The sequence below is a fragment of the Brienomyrus brachyistius genome, unplaced genomic scaffold, assembly GCF_023856365.1.
Source record: "Brienomyrus brachyistius isolate T26 unplaced genomic scaffold, BBRACH_0.4 scaffold58, whole genome shotgun sequence".
Taxonomy (NCBI): Eukaryota; Metazoa; Chordata; class Actinopteri; order Osteoglossiformes; family Mormyridae; genus Brienomyrus; species Brienomyrus brachyistius.
In genome coordinates, this window is record NW_026042333.1 from 1,407,252 (window position 1) to 1,422,450 (window position 15,199).

The following is a 15,199-nucleotide window of genomic DNA, read 5'->3' on the forward strand; positions in this document are numbered from 1 at the left end:
TTGCGTATGGCTGCAAATATATTAGTGAAACTATCACGTTCTGAGAAAGTTAATAACATGACTAGGGGCGTGGTTACCCTGTACGCCAGATTGTGGAGGCCCTGCACTTTACAGAGGCTCCTAAATACCTCCACTCTGTAAACGTTACTGTGTGGACGCACACACACACACAAACACACACGCGCACACACACGCACGCACACACACACACACACACATACACCGCTCTGGAAATTCTTCGCATATTTCTTCAGATTGAAAGTAGTAACCCTTATGGGGGGGTGTCCAATGTGACATTTTGTCAGGGGACGCAGAATATTTAGCTACCAATAATCATAAATCCTGAGTTTTGGTGTTTTATTTCCCCAGCCTGCCGGGAGTTGATCCTACAGTGCAGGTTCACTTACTGCTGGGATTCTCTCACAGTCACCATTCCTGTTAGCCTAAGAAAATCATTCTTTTCCGGCTTTACCTGCATGTGCTTCTGTGTACTTTTGGGCTTTCTGGAGTCAGGATACCTCTGTCAGCATCTGAGAGGGCCTCTTCGCGTTTCCCTCTCCCTTCACTCTCCTAGCAGCTTCCACGCTGAACGTTTTGCCTGAAGACCATCTGCTGCTGGTTTACAGCCCCCCCCCCCTCCAATTTGGACACCATGTCGTGCTGAGTTTGCCAGGATGTGGGGACATCGCTGGTGTACAGTTGGTGGTTCCTGGCTCAGGCGTTTTTAGGTTCAAATGATGGTGCACAATCAAAGATTCAGTAACAGGAGATTGGAGGAGGAGAAGCGTGATGCAGCAGCTACTTCTCCTTCATATTTATAGGTAGTTGGCAGCCAGCGTGAAGGTGCATTACCGCCACCTACTGGACTGGAGTGTAGGACGGAACTTCACTGTACTTACAGCATCCTAATGCAGGATCTTTGGAATAGAGGACCTGATAAGGGTCATGTGACACTGGAGGTGTGGCTTAAAGGCGGAGACTGTGACATGGGACTTGTAGTTTACCGGAGGTGATGCAGGTTGTGATGCAGGCGGTATGAATTAAAAGGAGGAGACACACAGGCTTGCTGCTTACTGGAAGTGCTGTGGACTTCTTAATCCTACACTCGTCCTGGAACAGTTTACAGTGAGATGACGGAGATGGTGCTGAGGGAAATGCTTCGCAAGCTGACCAAGAGAACTGCTTCCCTGAGAAGATATTGCGACGTGTCCACTATGTCTGAAATGGGTTTTGAATTTCAGTCGAGTCACATTCATGCCAAGGAGGACACCGGTGTTAGCCCAGAGGACATGGTCACCTCTTACCTACTGCCACAGAACCACATCCTCGAACACACATACCTGCTCACAGGTGTGAGGAGCTTGTACACAAATGCCGCCCAACACAACCCCCCCCCCCCCCTCCCCACCATGACCTCAGGCCACCCTCTGCACTTTTCTGAAGTATCTTGCTAGTAGAGATGTGTGGTCATAAACACCTAAAGAAACCCACACCCGGAGTCTGTCGCAGTTCAGCGAGCCTGTTTTCGCGTTTCTGTTCTAGAAAATTCTTACGTCGGTTTTGTGACAGGATGAATGCAGCGTAGCTGCCTCACGGGTTCACTGTAGGTTTGTTTGAGTCATTGGGTGGTGTGAAGACAAGATTCTACCCCCCCCCTTCCTTTAATATTTGTTGGTGTGATGCAGGCGTGTTGCCTGATTCGTGTGTCTGTTTTAATAATGCCTCTATCTCCCTCTTGTGGGCAAACTGGGATCTCCTGATATTTTATACCCTGGCCCACACTTCAGGCCGTGCTGTGTGTGTGGGGCACTCTTTCCTACTGCTACTCTAAGCTGGGTGGATTTGTGAGATCAGGTGTCTTGACTGGGTGGTGCCACCAGCTCTCAGCTCTGCAGCTCGGTGCGGGTCTGTATAGCTGGGAATCAGGTATGACATCACAGCATTGGGGTATCATTCCTACTGAGCAGGTATGGCATCAGGTGGCGTCGGTCACACAGCGAGGGTGTGGCCTGGGTCTCTCCCATGAACTTCAAATTACGTTCTTAACCACGCTTCAGTTACTTTCAGCACAATCTAAGCAAAGAGGCTGATGATCCTCATGCAACAGCAGTCCTGTAAAGGAGTCTCTATTTTGGGGGCTTTGGGGATGCCGTCAATGGCTTCCAGGGCCCGTTTACTTATAGATATTTGGCCGTTCTTCCGGAATATCAACACAGGTCATGTTGGCAGAAGAAGCTTCTGCTCATCCTCACCTAGATTGTCACCACTGTCACCTTGTGTTAGTTAATAATATAATGATAATATAAACACGTCTGGTCATATTAAACATCCCGCAGGTTGAGTGTGATCGGACGCCGGCTACTTCAAAATCCGAGGTCAGGTTACTTTGAGTGTCTGGGAAAGGAGAAGCAGGGAGGGAGAAAGTAAGTGGGTGTGCTTGCACAGATCAAATTTGGGCACTAAAATGTCCTCAAAGTGTGGTAAAACCTGAAACTTCCTTACTTCTGGGGACATTTTACAGGTGCCCATTTGGATAACCTTAATTTTATTTTTTTTAATCTGTGACTGCAATCAAAAAAGTAAAAATGCCAAAAGTAATTTTGTTTGGTTAGTTATGGTTAAGGCTGGGTAGGGTTAAGAGTGTGGGGTTGGGATTATGGTTTTTCCCATAGAAATGAATAGGATAGGAACGCCAACGTGTGTGTATAACAGAGAGAGAGAGAGAGAGAGAGAGAGAGAGAGAGAGAGAGGAGAGAGAGAGAGAGGGGGATCGGGGAGGGGGAGGAGGTGTGTGTACGTCCTCAGTTCTAGGTTAGTTTCCCGGATGGAGCCCCGTCGCCATTTTTAGTTCAGTGCTGCCGGTAGAGTGGGGGACGCTGAGCCGTCGCTCCGCTTGGGAACTGACGACCGATACACAGCCGCTCGCCGCAGAGCCGCCTTCCCTTCGCCTGCAGACAGCACCGCCTGGCCGGCTCTGAACGCCATGGGAGACCGAGACGACCTCGTGTACCAGGCCAAGCTTGCCGAGCAGGCTGAGCGATACGACGGTAAGACGCGAAGCAGAGCGGCGCTCAGCCGTCCGCCGTTGGGCTGCCTGAAACGTGTATCTCTGGGTCCAGCCGCCCGCATCTCGCCTCAGGCCACCCTCCAGCGGCGCACCCGGGGGAGATGGCGGCGCGCCGCCGAGTCCGACCCTCTTTGTTAGGAAGAGACAAAATGGCGGCGGGCTGCTTTCGGCGGGGGCCGTCCGGGGCGCCTGTGCGGACCTCCGTCATGTCGGAAGGCTGCGAGCAACGTGGGGACGCGGTTATACGGGCGCCTCAGAACGGCCAGGGAACAGCTGGGCCCGCTCGCCTGGACGCGGTGCCCGCGAATAAAGGCGGCAGTAAAATGGCGGCTAACAATGGGGGGATTAGTGGTTAGCTGCCTTAGCTTAGCATAGCATAGCCTAGCCGCGTTAGCCTAGCTGAGCGGCCGTCGTCCCTGGCCCAACCAGTTAGCTAGGCTATCCTAACAGCAGTCTTTTAAAAAAAATCTATTTTATTTAAGAAATTATAATGAGAAGTGATATTTATATTTAAGTTTGAGCGGTCTTAATTAGGTAGATAATTAAAACAAATGACCCCTAATGTTTGACGCCTATGCGGCCACGTACACGGCGTGGGGTACGGTGTTATCCGCTACCTATTAACCCATTTAACTAACCTAAATGTAACCTATGGTTAGAGTGGATGTGTGGCTGTAGACGATAGTGGGTCCGGTCAGTCAATCGGCAGTATTTATTCTGATTTAAAACGACTCCGTTTAGCATGTACTCCACATATCTTGGCGATTATAACCATGCATAACACCCCGTATAAGTTAACTAGCAGGGTTTGGATATGAAGGGTGGTGGTAACCTTGCGTAAGACCCTGGCCGGCTTAGCCAGCCGCACCTTTTTGGATTTGCGTTTAAACCCGGTTTCCGTGGTGTTTAGCGTGTCTGGCAGCAGAGCGCCCCCATGTGTGGTTAACGGGGCGTGGCGCTCTGCTGTCTGGGCTTTCCTCCTGATGGACGGCTCGCTGGGTGTGCCAGGCAACTCATCCCCCTTTTCATGGCCTGGTTGTCCGCCATTTCGGCCAGAGCCGGACCTGGCAGCTTAAGACAGTTAAGGATCTGGCTGCTCGGTTACCAGGGCGGTGTTAGGTGAGCTGAGTAACACCAACAAACAGGCACTCTCTCAGCTTCACTGCAGGTCGTTAGGATTCAAGATTCATTATTGGTCACATGGTACAATGTGTAGTGAAATGCACGCCCCTCTCCGGTCCTGACCACAGGGTGATGGACAGGCAGGTCTGCTGATCTTTAACACGGATGAGTGTGCGTGAATCCTTTACATGTTGGCGTTTCTTCTGTAATGTCTGAAGATCTCACAGTGATGGACACACCCTCAGCGGCGTTATGCATCACCCATTAGAAGCACGTAGATCAGGAGTGGCCAGTCTTATCTGCAAAGGGCTGGTGTGTATGCAGGTATTTGGGATAACCTTTAGATAAGCTATTCACACCCAGGTGTGAGGAATCTTCAGCGAGTCAGTCCTTTAAGTAGTAATCTAATTAGGGAGTTTTGTTGAAAACCTGCACACGCGACGGCCATTTTTGGAAGTCTGGCTACCCCTGAAGTAGATTCTCAGGCTTTCTTCGAGGCCTGGACGTGTTTCAGCTGAGCTGGGATGCTTCTGGCAGACTGGCCTTGCGTGGCATGGGGCTCCTCTTCTGCTCTGGCCCTATTGTCTTAAGAGTGTGGTCCGGTCAAGGTCTCATGCAACAAGGTTCGCTCCGAGACGAGACCGCTGTGCATCTGTCCCTCTGTCTGCTGTGACCTGGAACATAAATGTCTTTGTCTGGTAACTTCCTCATACACGATGGCTGTTCGTCTGCCCGTGTCTCGGTGATTGTGACATGAGCACGCCGGTCACGCGGCCCTTTTTGGTGTTTCGCCATGGCTTCCGTTACTGGCTGGGACCCCGGAAATCGGCTGCCGGCCGTACAGTAAGCGCTGCTTTAGCAGATGGCCTCGTCGTTACGCTCTCAAGGACGCCGTGTTAATGCTGCCCGTGTTGCGCGGTGCATTCTGGTGGCGCCCGCTCTGTGTCTGTCTACCGCTCACGTGCTCCAAGCCGGACGAGAGCAGCTGTCCTCTGTCTCACGGATCCCTGTCTCAGTCTCCGAGTACCTTTAATTACACACCCCACGAGAGACGTGAAAAGCACAGGCATGTGATCGCTGTCTCCCGTGCTGCAGGAGCGTTGCTGTTTAGCGTGACGCCTTCCTCAAACGAGGACACGGTGTGATGTGGTTTTAGCCACGGCGTGTTTGATCCACGGCCTTGTATTCCTGCTCTCAGTGGGGCTCCTGCTGTTCCGCCCTGCAAGGGGCCTCACGGAGCTTCCGGCTATGTTAATGGCCGAAAAGGGGCACCAGTCTTGGCGAATGCCCCTGTTCATGTTTAAACAAATGATACCGGTGTTAATGGATGCTTTCCGCCTCTTCCATCCCATGTGGTTTGCGGACCAAACTTTGCAGGTGGCCCGAGTCACTTTGACCTACAGTGACTTTGCTTGCTTTTTGTAAGGCTTGAGAAGAGCCTGATGGTTCTGCAGAAAGCTGGGTTTGAGCGGTGTGCTGTCTCAGTGGCTGTCACCAGCGCTCCGTCTTGCACAGCATGCATCCGCAGTGTACAACATCCCGGGCTAAGCTCCCTCTAAGGGCACAGCCCTCAGAAGGCCACGGGCATGGATGCCCTCACTCCTGGCGGGTGGCAGCAGGGTGCGCTAAGGTTGTTACGTAGGCCTTACACTGTGCTCAAACCGAGGCATGGCTCTGCTGGTGTTTGCTGGTGCCATTCCACGACCGGATGACTGGAAACGGCAGTGTTGTCATGGTAACCCCATCACCCGCTGTAGGCTGGACTCACCTGAGATCTTGGGGCTTGTGTTGTGTTTCCTGTGTGCATTTTTCATTTGCTGAGCGCTTGAAGGCACCAGCTGCCCTTTCCGGCTGGATACTAGAACATGTCATAATCTGAGCATCCAGCCCAAGCATGCAGGACTCCCCTCATCCTGACCAGAAGCATTGGATCTGTCTGTGCTCTTGGGGCCGTGCTGTCAGCATCCTGCCCGCTTGCAGCAGACAGGAAGGCGAGGCATCACCTGTCATCTCAGTGTTGCTGTACGATTTGTTCACATTTTACATGTCGACCTGTAGCCACTTGTAACCTGTAAGTTGTCAGTTTGTGTGCTTGAACAAGAAAGATACTCAGTCTGTGAGAGACCCAGCTAGGTGAACGGATTTCCCCTCGTCACCTATAGTTAAGCAGCCGGAGGCAATCTTCAGCTGATCTTCAGGTTTCATCTTCCCCAGCCGCACAGGTTGGAGGTGACCTCTGTTATCAGCTAATGCAAGTAGGGAATGTGGCCTATCGAGCTGGATTTAAAGGACACCAGTATGCAAGTGGGCGTCTGTCATTTTGTCAGATTGTCTCTTCTCAAGCGTAAATGAATGGGTTAACTGCGGTAAGTTGAGGCGGAGCAGTCTTTCAGGAGCCCCTCTAGAGCCCCTTTAGGCCTCAGTTGTGGGGCTGATCATGTAAGTGTTAGTGATGGTGCTTTATGTATTTCCTCCTGTGGCAATGCTTTGGGGAGCGTGTGCACATTGATAGTTTCATGGTGAATAGTTACAATCGGGGCGTCTGTTTGCCAGGGGCTCAGCCATCGGCCGTGCTGGTGAGTGTTTTGTGTTTATTTGGGGGAGAGGTTGGGCTGCCAAAGAAGCATCCCGGAGCTCGCAACTCACCAGTGATGTCACAGCCTTTCACTTCGGTCATTCATGTGTCAGGCGATTACTTTCGTAGCCGGTTTGGACCTTCAAGGCAGAGTAGAGAGTAGGTGGAGGTGGCATCGGCACTCTGGGCTTGCCTGCTGCCTGCAGGGGCCGACTACACCACCGCTGCTCCAGGCAGCCTTCGGTGCCTATCGATCTGTGGGTGGCTTCTGGACATTCACCACTTTGTTCCGCACTTCAGATTAGCTGCCTCTAAGCTTCGCCTGTGTGAGACGTCTATGGAATCTCCAGGGCTTTGTATAGCTGAGAGTAAATTAGATGTGGTATCATTTCCTGCTGGGATATTTAGTCTTTATTTCCTGATGCTTAGCCGCTGTGCCCCCTAGATGCCACATCTCTCGTGGCTCGCGTAAGGAGCTAATGCAGGGCAGATTGACGCATTCGTGTTTGCTCTCCCTTGATGTGCAACATTGCAGAACTGTGAAGGGGGGGGTGGTCTTCTGCCCCTTTCCCAGTCTTGGTCCAGTCTGAGGAATCCTTCTGTGCATCAGCTGTGCGGAGTAGGAACCTGTCCAGTTCCCTGTCAAGTTCATCAGGGCACAGAATTGGCCCCAAATGCAATTTTCTGACGGTGTCAGGTGACTTGTCAGCTGACCTTTGACTCTTGACTGCCTTCCACTGATGATCACATGTCTTTGAAAGGCTGTCCTGTTGGGGGTGTCAGCAGAGCACCACCTGTAGCTTTGGAGGTCTCTCCCCCCCCCCCCCCCCTTCCTGCCTAGGGGTGGAGGGTTTTGAAGCCATTGACTGGTTTTTTTTATTAATGCTGCAGTTCTGGTTGGAGACATTCCTGTTCGGGAGCTAGAGTGGTCGTCATGGCAACACGGGTGTGACGTGTTTTGGGATGGGCCTCTGTAGCACTGTGGGAAATGCTGGAAAGGGAAGAGTGACGTGGTGTGAATTTAGTGTGATGGTGGCGTGTCTCGGTTTGTCTGACAGCGTCGCGTGTCTGACTCATCCTTAGTGTTATGCTGAATTATCCCCTGGTCTCCCCCCAGTGTGAAGAGGTGTGTCTGTCTATCCACAGCAATTCACACCTTTGCCCTCCTGCCTCCCCTTCCCCCTGCAGAAATGGTGGAGTCCATGAAGAAGGTGGCAGGTATGGACGTGGAACTGACTGTGGAGGAGAGGAACCTGCTCTCCGTAGCGTACAAGAACGTGATCGGGGCTCGCCGAGCATCCTGGAGGATCATCAGCAGCATTGAGCAGAAGGAGGAGACCAAGGGCGGCGAGGACAAGCTGAAGATGATCCGCGAGTACCGACAGACGGTGAGGCAGCATCGTCCTGGGGGGTGCGGGGGGTACGGATAAGGGTGGAAGGTGTCGGGTCACTTAAAAGGCGTGTCGGTCTGCATTGGGGCCCCTGCCTTTACACTGTGGCGAACACACTGCACTGAAGGCTGGTGTTGTGGTGCTGACCCATAGAAGGACCTTCACTTTACATCCAGGAGATTCTGTTGGGTTCTTCGCTGTATTTCTGGTTTGCTTCTTATCCAGTTTTTTTGTGGCTGGACCGTTTGCCGTGACGTTCCAGGTGACTTCTCATAGGCTCCTGCTCGGCCCCCCCTGGTCGTCCCCCTGACCCTGTCGTCGCTTATTTGCAGGTTGAGACAGAGCTCAAGTCCATCTGTAATGACATTTTGGATGTACTGGACAAGCACCTCATTCCCGCTGCGAACACAGGGGAGTCCAAGGTGTTCTACTACAAAATGTAAGTGTAAATATGCTGTGTGTGCGCTCGTGAACTGGAAATACATCTGAAAAGGCCGCGCAGGAGGTCAGATGAACGTCGGCCGTAGGGCTTTTTGTGACCTTTGACCTTTACTCAGTCCTGTGAGCGGCAGAGTGGAACAGAAACGGAGGAGGAGCCGCAGTGAAGTTCCTAAACGCCCCTCGTGGATCTGGGTATAGATTAGAGGTACAAATGATAAACCTCAGTGGGCACGACTGTCGCCCTCTACAGGAAAGGCGATTACCACCGGTATCTGGCGGAGTTCGCAACGGGCAACGACAGGAAGGAGGCGGCGGAGAACAGCCTGGTGGCGTACAAGGCGGCCAGCGACATCGCCATGATAGAGCTGCCCCCCACACACCCCATCCGCCTGGGCCTCGCCCTCAACTTCTCCGTGTTCTACTATGAGATCCTGAACTCCCCCGACCGCGCGTGCAGGTCAGTGACACTTGCGCTCTCTCGGTGTGTCTGTAGGGGGCGCTCTTAGCGTGTCTGGCAGGGTCATTTTCCTGTGGGAATTCAGTGCTGTAGTGGGACGAGGGACTGTGACGTGGGATTTTGGCCTTGGAGCGGTGAGACGGCAGCTGACTCGCCCTCTCCCCACGTCCCCCCAGGTTGGCCAAGGCGGCCTTTGACGACGCCATCGCCGAACTCGACACGTTGAGCGAAGAAAGCTACAAGGACTCCACACTCATCATGCAGCTGCTACGTGACAACTTAACACTATGGACTTCAGACATGCAGGGAGACGGTGAGCCTGAGGGGGGCACTGTGGGGCAGGCGGATTGGCCCACTGGGGCGAGGCTCATGTGGGCGAAGCTGTAGGAGCGGTCCGAGTGCACACGCCTCCAGGGGCTGGAGTGCTGGGCTGTGGATGCACTGGTCAGACTGGTTTTGCTGGCAGAGGGCCATGTGGGAGTCACTTGCATGCTAATTGGAGCACATGCAGTGTGTTAGTCTGAGCTTGCAGGCCCAAGGCGGCCTTCGGCTCTGCTTGGTGCAGCATGCGTGCTGGAAGGCTGATGCTAATGAACTCAGGGCTCTCTGCCCTCTTTCAGTACAGCCCCTGTCCCTCCCACACTGTCAGTCACCCCAGGCTCTCCTGCTGGCCTTCTGTTCCACACCCAGATACTCTAGCAGCTGTGTAGCGCCCCCCCCCCCCTCCTTCCCTGCGATATGGACCGTGATGCTGTCATCCATCCTCCGTGTCCCTCACCTCTTCTTTTCTTCATTCTCTTCATGTAGATTCCTAAGGAAAAACACTCCATTCCCTCTAAAACTGTACTTTTGTAAGTCATTTTTCCTGCCTTTAGTGTTCTCTGCCCCCTCTTACTGCTCCTTCCATCCCCACTAACTCCACACTGCGTCTTCCTTTGTCTTGCTCCTCCTCACCATCATCTTCTAGGGTTGGCTGGGTGACTGGTGTCCTGGACACCGCGGTTGTATTTGCGATCCTTTACCCGGTCAACTTCAAATTGCTCTCTGTCTGACTAGGGACAATAATCCTGCTTTCTGTGTGGGTGTGGCTATATTTGGGACCCTCCCCCTTGCCCATAGGGATTGGCTGCTTTTTGGGTAGGGTGTGGCCAAGCTTGGGGCCGCCCCCTGCCTTTTGTCTGCCGTGCCTGGTTTCTGTGTCACTCTAACAATGTTTTAATGATGCACTGTGTGGAATGAATGATTTTTCTGGGAGTCCCAGGTGTAAATTCTGTGTTCTTATTCACGCTGCCTTATCAGGCAGTAACCCAGTTCAAAATGCTTTGTGAGGCGTGTGCCTCACTAATTATCCCTTCACAAATGTGAACCGCTTGTCCATGCCGTTTGTCCCTGGGGTGGCTGTGGACCAGTTTAGTTCTGTTGGGCACTGGAGTTGCCCTTCTCCCCTTCCATCAGCAGGGGGTGACAGTGCGTCGCACAGTCTGCCATCGCAGGGCGCCGGTCGTATCTAGGCACCGTGAAGGTGCAGCTTGTGGTCCTGTTGAGATCATGGTTCACCTGTGACCGCTGGCTGGGTGGTGCCCTCTGGGAGCGTGCATTGGTGTGGGGTGGGGGCAGCATACAGGCAGATCACTCCAGCAGCCATAGCGTGTGGCCTGAGGTGGCCCGCCCCCCCCCCAATGACGACACGTGCCCCACCCTCCCCGCATGTGTGCGGGTCTCTCTTTCTCTCTCCCTTTCCCTGAGCTCTTTGTCTCTCTCGTCCCCCCAGGTGATGAACAGAATAAAGAAGCACTGCAGGACGCTGAGGACGAGAATCAGTGAGACGTCATGGCCAACGCCCCCCCCCCCCTCCCCCCTCCCCCTCCGACAGCTGCCGGTCTGACCCTGAGCTGTGGTTCTTCTCCCTCTCAGTGCCCCCACTTTAGTATGTCTATTTGTTTTTAAGTTTATTTTTTACAACCTGTATAGCTGAACGTTCCGGCCGGACGGGGCAGTGCAGACGCCTGCGACCGGGGGCTCCTGCAGCTCCCCCCTGCCTGCCGAGCCCATCCCTCACAAACCGCCTCTTAGTTTTACCTGCCCCTGCCCCCCCCCACCCCCAACCCCCCTCCCCGCCTCCTCATTTTTATCAGTTGCTGGATGTATTTTTGAGTAATGTTCATGTGATTACACAAATGAATTTTTATTACTGAAACATCTACTATAATTACATGTGGGGTACTGTAATATTTCTGTGTTAGTGCAAACATCCGTTGCGGAATTAGAAAAATCATCGAAGTTTTAAGCAGGGCATTTGTGCGTGAAAACGAACGCAAGGCGCCCCCTTCTTTGGTAGTTACCTTTCTGTTACTGTGTCAGAGGAATTTGCTGGAATGCTGGTTGCCGGGCGAGAAGCGCCTCCGCCGTTCGCACCCAAACGGCGACGTGTCTGTGGTTTTTCAACTGTACTTTGTGCTGAAATACTGTAACGGCGCGATGCCTCCGATGACCTCCAGGGGTCGCCATTAGCGCTTTCCAATAGTCACAAGGATCCAGACTGCTCTGTTTTTTTTTCCTGTTTTCACAAAAGGCAGGTGTGTTGATGCAAAGTTACGTTCAGGCCTGCATGTGTTTAACCCACCAAGTCTGTGTTTTCGTCCTCCTCCGCCGCCGCCTCTGCCACCCTTTTCTCCCTCCTTCTTTTTTCTCTCCTACACTCCTCTTTCATTCATGTGTAACTTGAAGCTAATTTGTACTACTGGGTGTTTGACTGGAGCCACAGATACACAGTCTGTATTGTTCTTACTGAAACACAGCATGGAATCAACATTGATCTCAGAATAAAAATGACGGAAATAACCAACCTGCCTCCTTGCTGCTTCCTTTCCTGCCTTAGGCTGTCGGCCTCGGTGTGACTGTGGTGCCGATTCACACCCTGCACGGGGACGGTGTCAGCCTCCATCTTCCCGATTTGCATTCCTCTGCATGGACCTCTTTTGTCTCCATGAAAATGCCACCCCCAGAATGAGACAAACGGCCGTGGTGGTTTGTTTCCTCAACTCGGGTTCGATTAGGGCATTCTCTGGGGGGTGGCGCGGCCTCAGGTTGGCTCAGTGACACTGAGCGTGCTTTACCTGGCTGCATATCTACCGGCCCCTCCCCCCCTAGATGAGCATGCGTCCCTTAATCGGGTCTTGACACCTGTAGCCAGCTGCGGCTGTGTTCGACCAATGCGGACGCGTTGACTTTCTCGTCATCTCCATCAGAACTGAATGCGTGTGACACGTCGCATGAACCTGAATGAATCCCTGTTTTAAGGCGTAGAACTGGTTTTCCTCCTTCAGCTCCCAGAACGTCATGTGAAGGCATCTCGGCCGGCAGAAACGTGAACTGCACGGTCGCCTACCGTGCTTTGATGTCGCACGTGGTTTTGGTTTTGCTTCCGTTTGCTGGGACTCGTGTGGTCGTGCGGTGCTGGTGTTACCCAAAGAGTTACACAATAAAGGAGATAAACAGTTTCCCAATCGAATGTTACCTTCTGCAACTTCTTAGTCTGTTTTGTCTCACTGCTTTCCATCAGTTCGTGAGGTTTCAGGTTTTGGGGGCTGGTCTGTTAGTGGGGGGGGGGGGGGGGCATTGGGTGTCTGTCCTTTCAAAGCACGACGTCTGCAGAAGGAGTCGCTGTGATATCACTCGTATGGCAAGGAGGAGGGGCCAGGCCCCATGCTGTGATCAGCTGAGCACCATCACATCTACCAATCAGCAGGGTCCCTGACCTGCTCATGCCGCTGCCAGGGGGGGGGAAATGTCCGCATTCACAGAAAATGCGCGAGTGCCTGTAGGCAGCGTGGAAGCTGCAGCCCGCCCGCAGTGATGCACGGTTTCCGTTCTGGTGTCTTATCCTGCTCACCCGTACATGAGGTCTGGCTTCCTGTTCCTGAGAGCTACAGGGGAGTGTGCCTCGGAGCCCAGTGGGTCTGCTGCTTAAACGCAAATCAGTCCGCAAGTGAAAGTTGCCTTCAGTAACTTATTTTATTCAATTCGATTCGAAAGTCGCTGTGACGATTTTAAGTTTGCCACGTCCTGGTCTGTCTCTACCACGTGTCCTGCATGGAGTGTAAGCATTCAGCTGGGAAATAATACAGGAGTTCCGGAAAGTCCTAACGCCGAACGCATCCCCGAGCAGGGATATTTGGACTTGGGCAGGTGTGGACCTTTTGGCGGGCTTTTGGAGCACGGCTCAGGCGGGACTGCGTCGTCTTTCAAGGTGAGTGTGAAAGCGAGGTGGCGCTTTCAGAGACTTGTCTGCACCCAGCTGAGGCCTGTGAGCTAAGGAGACGTTTGCTTTTTGTGGTTTTAAAAGGTTATCTGGAAAATGATCGGAAGCGAGCACAAAACCGGTGAACACCAAGGTGTCACAACGCTGAAGAATAAACCAAATCAGAACAAGATGTTTAATTTTGCGTAAGGGAAATTTATTTTGACAGAAGTGGCCATTTTCACTTCTGCAGATGTTCCTTCAGATGTAATCGAAAGGCGGTGAGACAAAATGCAGTGAGGGAGATGGTACAGTAGGGGGCGACAACACGCAACCCGAGTATCCGCCGGGGAGCTTTAGGTCTGAAGTTTGTTTGAAAACTCAGTTTGCTTGAGGGGTAGTAGAGACGACCTCGTATCACGTCCTTTACTTGAGGCAGGTGGATTCTCCCTATGTGTGTCCTTTTTAATCAAGAAGCCTCTGGGTGCGACCTGCAGGAAGGCGGGTTGGACGTCCGACCTGACCCTTTCGTAACGTGAAAGGACACGCCTACATCCAGCACATCTTCAGGTGGAAGCCGAAGTGTGAGCCGAACAAGCTGCCCGAATTATGGCGCCTGAAAACACGCGTGCATAAAAGCCAAGCACATGTACTGAACACGGAACAACATCTGCGAGCAGAAAACCATCCCCACAAGGGTGTTGTACTGCTCCCCGCGCTCAAATGGAGTTGTTAATAATAATAATGTATTTACTATACTGTACTTTTTATCACCATTTTAGAATGTACTCTTTACACTTAATAAAAAGGAAAAAAATCGTCTAAAGCAATATGCCATGTCAACCATTTTGTGTAAGTATGCAGCAGGATTCGAATTACGGGGGGGCACAGGGGAGCTCGCCTAACGAACCCCTAACCCCAGCTAACTTTAACCATAAGCCAAAATTCTTCTTGAACGAACGGCATGATTGACAGATTCGTGAGGCGATGTACAGTAGGCTGCGTTGGATAACCGACATCAGCAAGACATCCGCAGTTTTAACCTGAAAAGCATGTCGAGTGTAAACCTGGGACCATTTAGCAGGGGCGCCGCTAAGGGGGGGAAAGTTGGGACAATTCTAAGGGCCCACGCCCTTTAGGGGCCCCCAGAGATCTGAATGGGTGTGGTAGGGGGGCCCAACCTCATATTTTGTCATAGGACCCAAAATTGCTAGCGGCGCCCCTGCCATTTAGTACCGGCACCTTTCTAATCCCTGCATCCAGAGCCGATTTGGAGCACAGTGCTCATGACAAGGGAAATCCTCCACAGAGCACATGCAAGGCCCCCCAAGGTGTGTGTGTGTGTGTGTGTGAGCAGGAATGCGGGACTGGGCCCGATGGGGGGGCTTCCTTCATATTGTAGCAGCTCCTGCTTCTGTTACAGGTGGAGCCGGAAAGCAGCATCCTGAGAAGGGCAAGTGGGGGAGTGGGGTGGTTTGGGGGGGGGGGGGGGGGACAGGAAGGGGTCAGCATGTCTGAAGCTGCATTCATGAGCACGTCTGAGAGCACAGGAACGGGCACGTGGAGCTTTTCCTGTTGGACCTTTGAGTTGATGGAACAACTGCAGGGAGACTCAGTCGTGTGATGGGTTAGACTGCGGCTCTGGGGAGGGACAGCACCTGGCTTTGCCTTATAAGGCTCTGTGGCTATTTATAGCGCAGGAGGTGATTGGCTGCCCGGCAGTGGGCGGGGCCAAGGAGACTGGCTGTTAACTTTGATCGAGATACATGTCAGACAAAATGGCTTTAATGTTTAATTTCCAGTGATTTCCACAGACCGTGGGGAGGGGAAGAGGGGGCTCATTTTGGGGAACAGCAGGGGTACAGACAAACAGAGCAGGAGATAAAGGAGGCTGGAAAACACAATG

At 52.6% G+C, this 15,199-nt stretch overlaps 1 protein-coding gene across 2 annotated transcripts; it reads left to right on the forward strand.

Annotated features, from left to right (window-relative positions):
- Positions 1-2,803: 2,803 nt before the first annotated feature.
- LOC125724974 (14-3-3 protein epsilon-like) lies at positions 2,804-11,164 on the forward strand. Of its 2 annotated transcripts, XM_049001474.1 has the most exons (7): positions 2,804-3,047; positions 7,953-8,152; positions 8,488-8,594; positions 8,847-9,053; positions 9,230-9,366; positions 9,861-9,904; positions 10,825-11,164. In XM_049001474.1, exons 1-6 carry the CDS (start codon positions 2,984-2,986, stop codon positions 9,866-9,868), a joined length of 723 nt encoding a protein of 240 aa, XP_048857431.1. In that variant the 5' UTR covers positions 2,804-2,983; the 3' UTR covers positions 9,869-9,904; positions 10,825-11,164. The 2 variants fall into 2 exon arrangements, with proteins under 2 accessions (XP_048857431.1, XP_048857430.1); XM_049001473.1 differs by lacking the exon at positions 9,861-9,904 and having other exon boundaries at positions 2,805-3,047; positions 10,825-11,163.
- The last annotated feature ends 4,035 nt before the right edge of the window (positions 11,165-15,199 follow it).

Coding starts and splice junctions, on each gene's coding strand:
- LOC125724974 (XM_049001473.1), top strand. CDS start 2,984: ATGGGAGACCGAGACGACCTCGTGTACCAGGCCAAGCTTGCCGAGCAG. Junction 8,153..8,487: donor TCCGCGAGTACCGACAGACG/GTGAGGCAGCAT, acceptor GCTTATTTGCAG/GTTGAGACAGAGCTCAAGTC. Junction 9,367..10,824: donor TTCAGACATGCAGGGAGACG/GTGAGCCTGAGG, acceptor TCGTCCCCCCAG/GTGATGAACAGAATAAAGAA.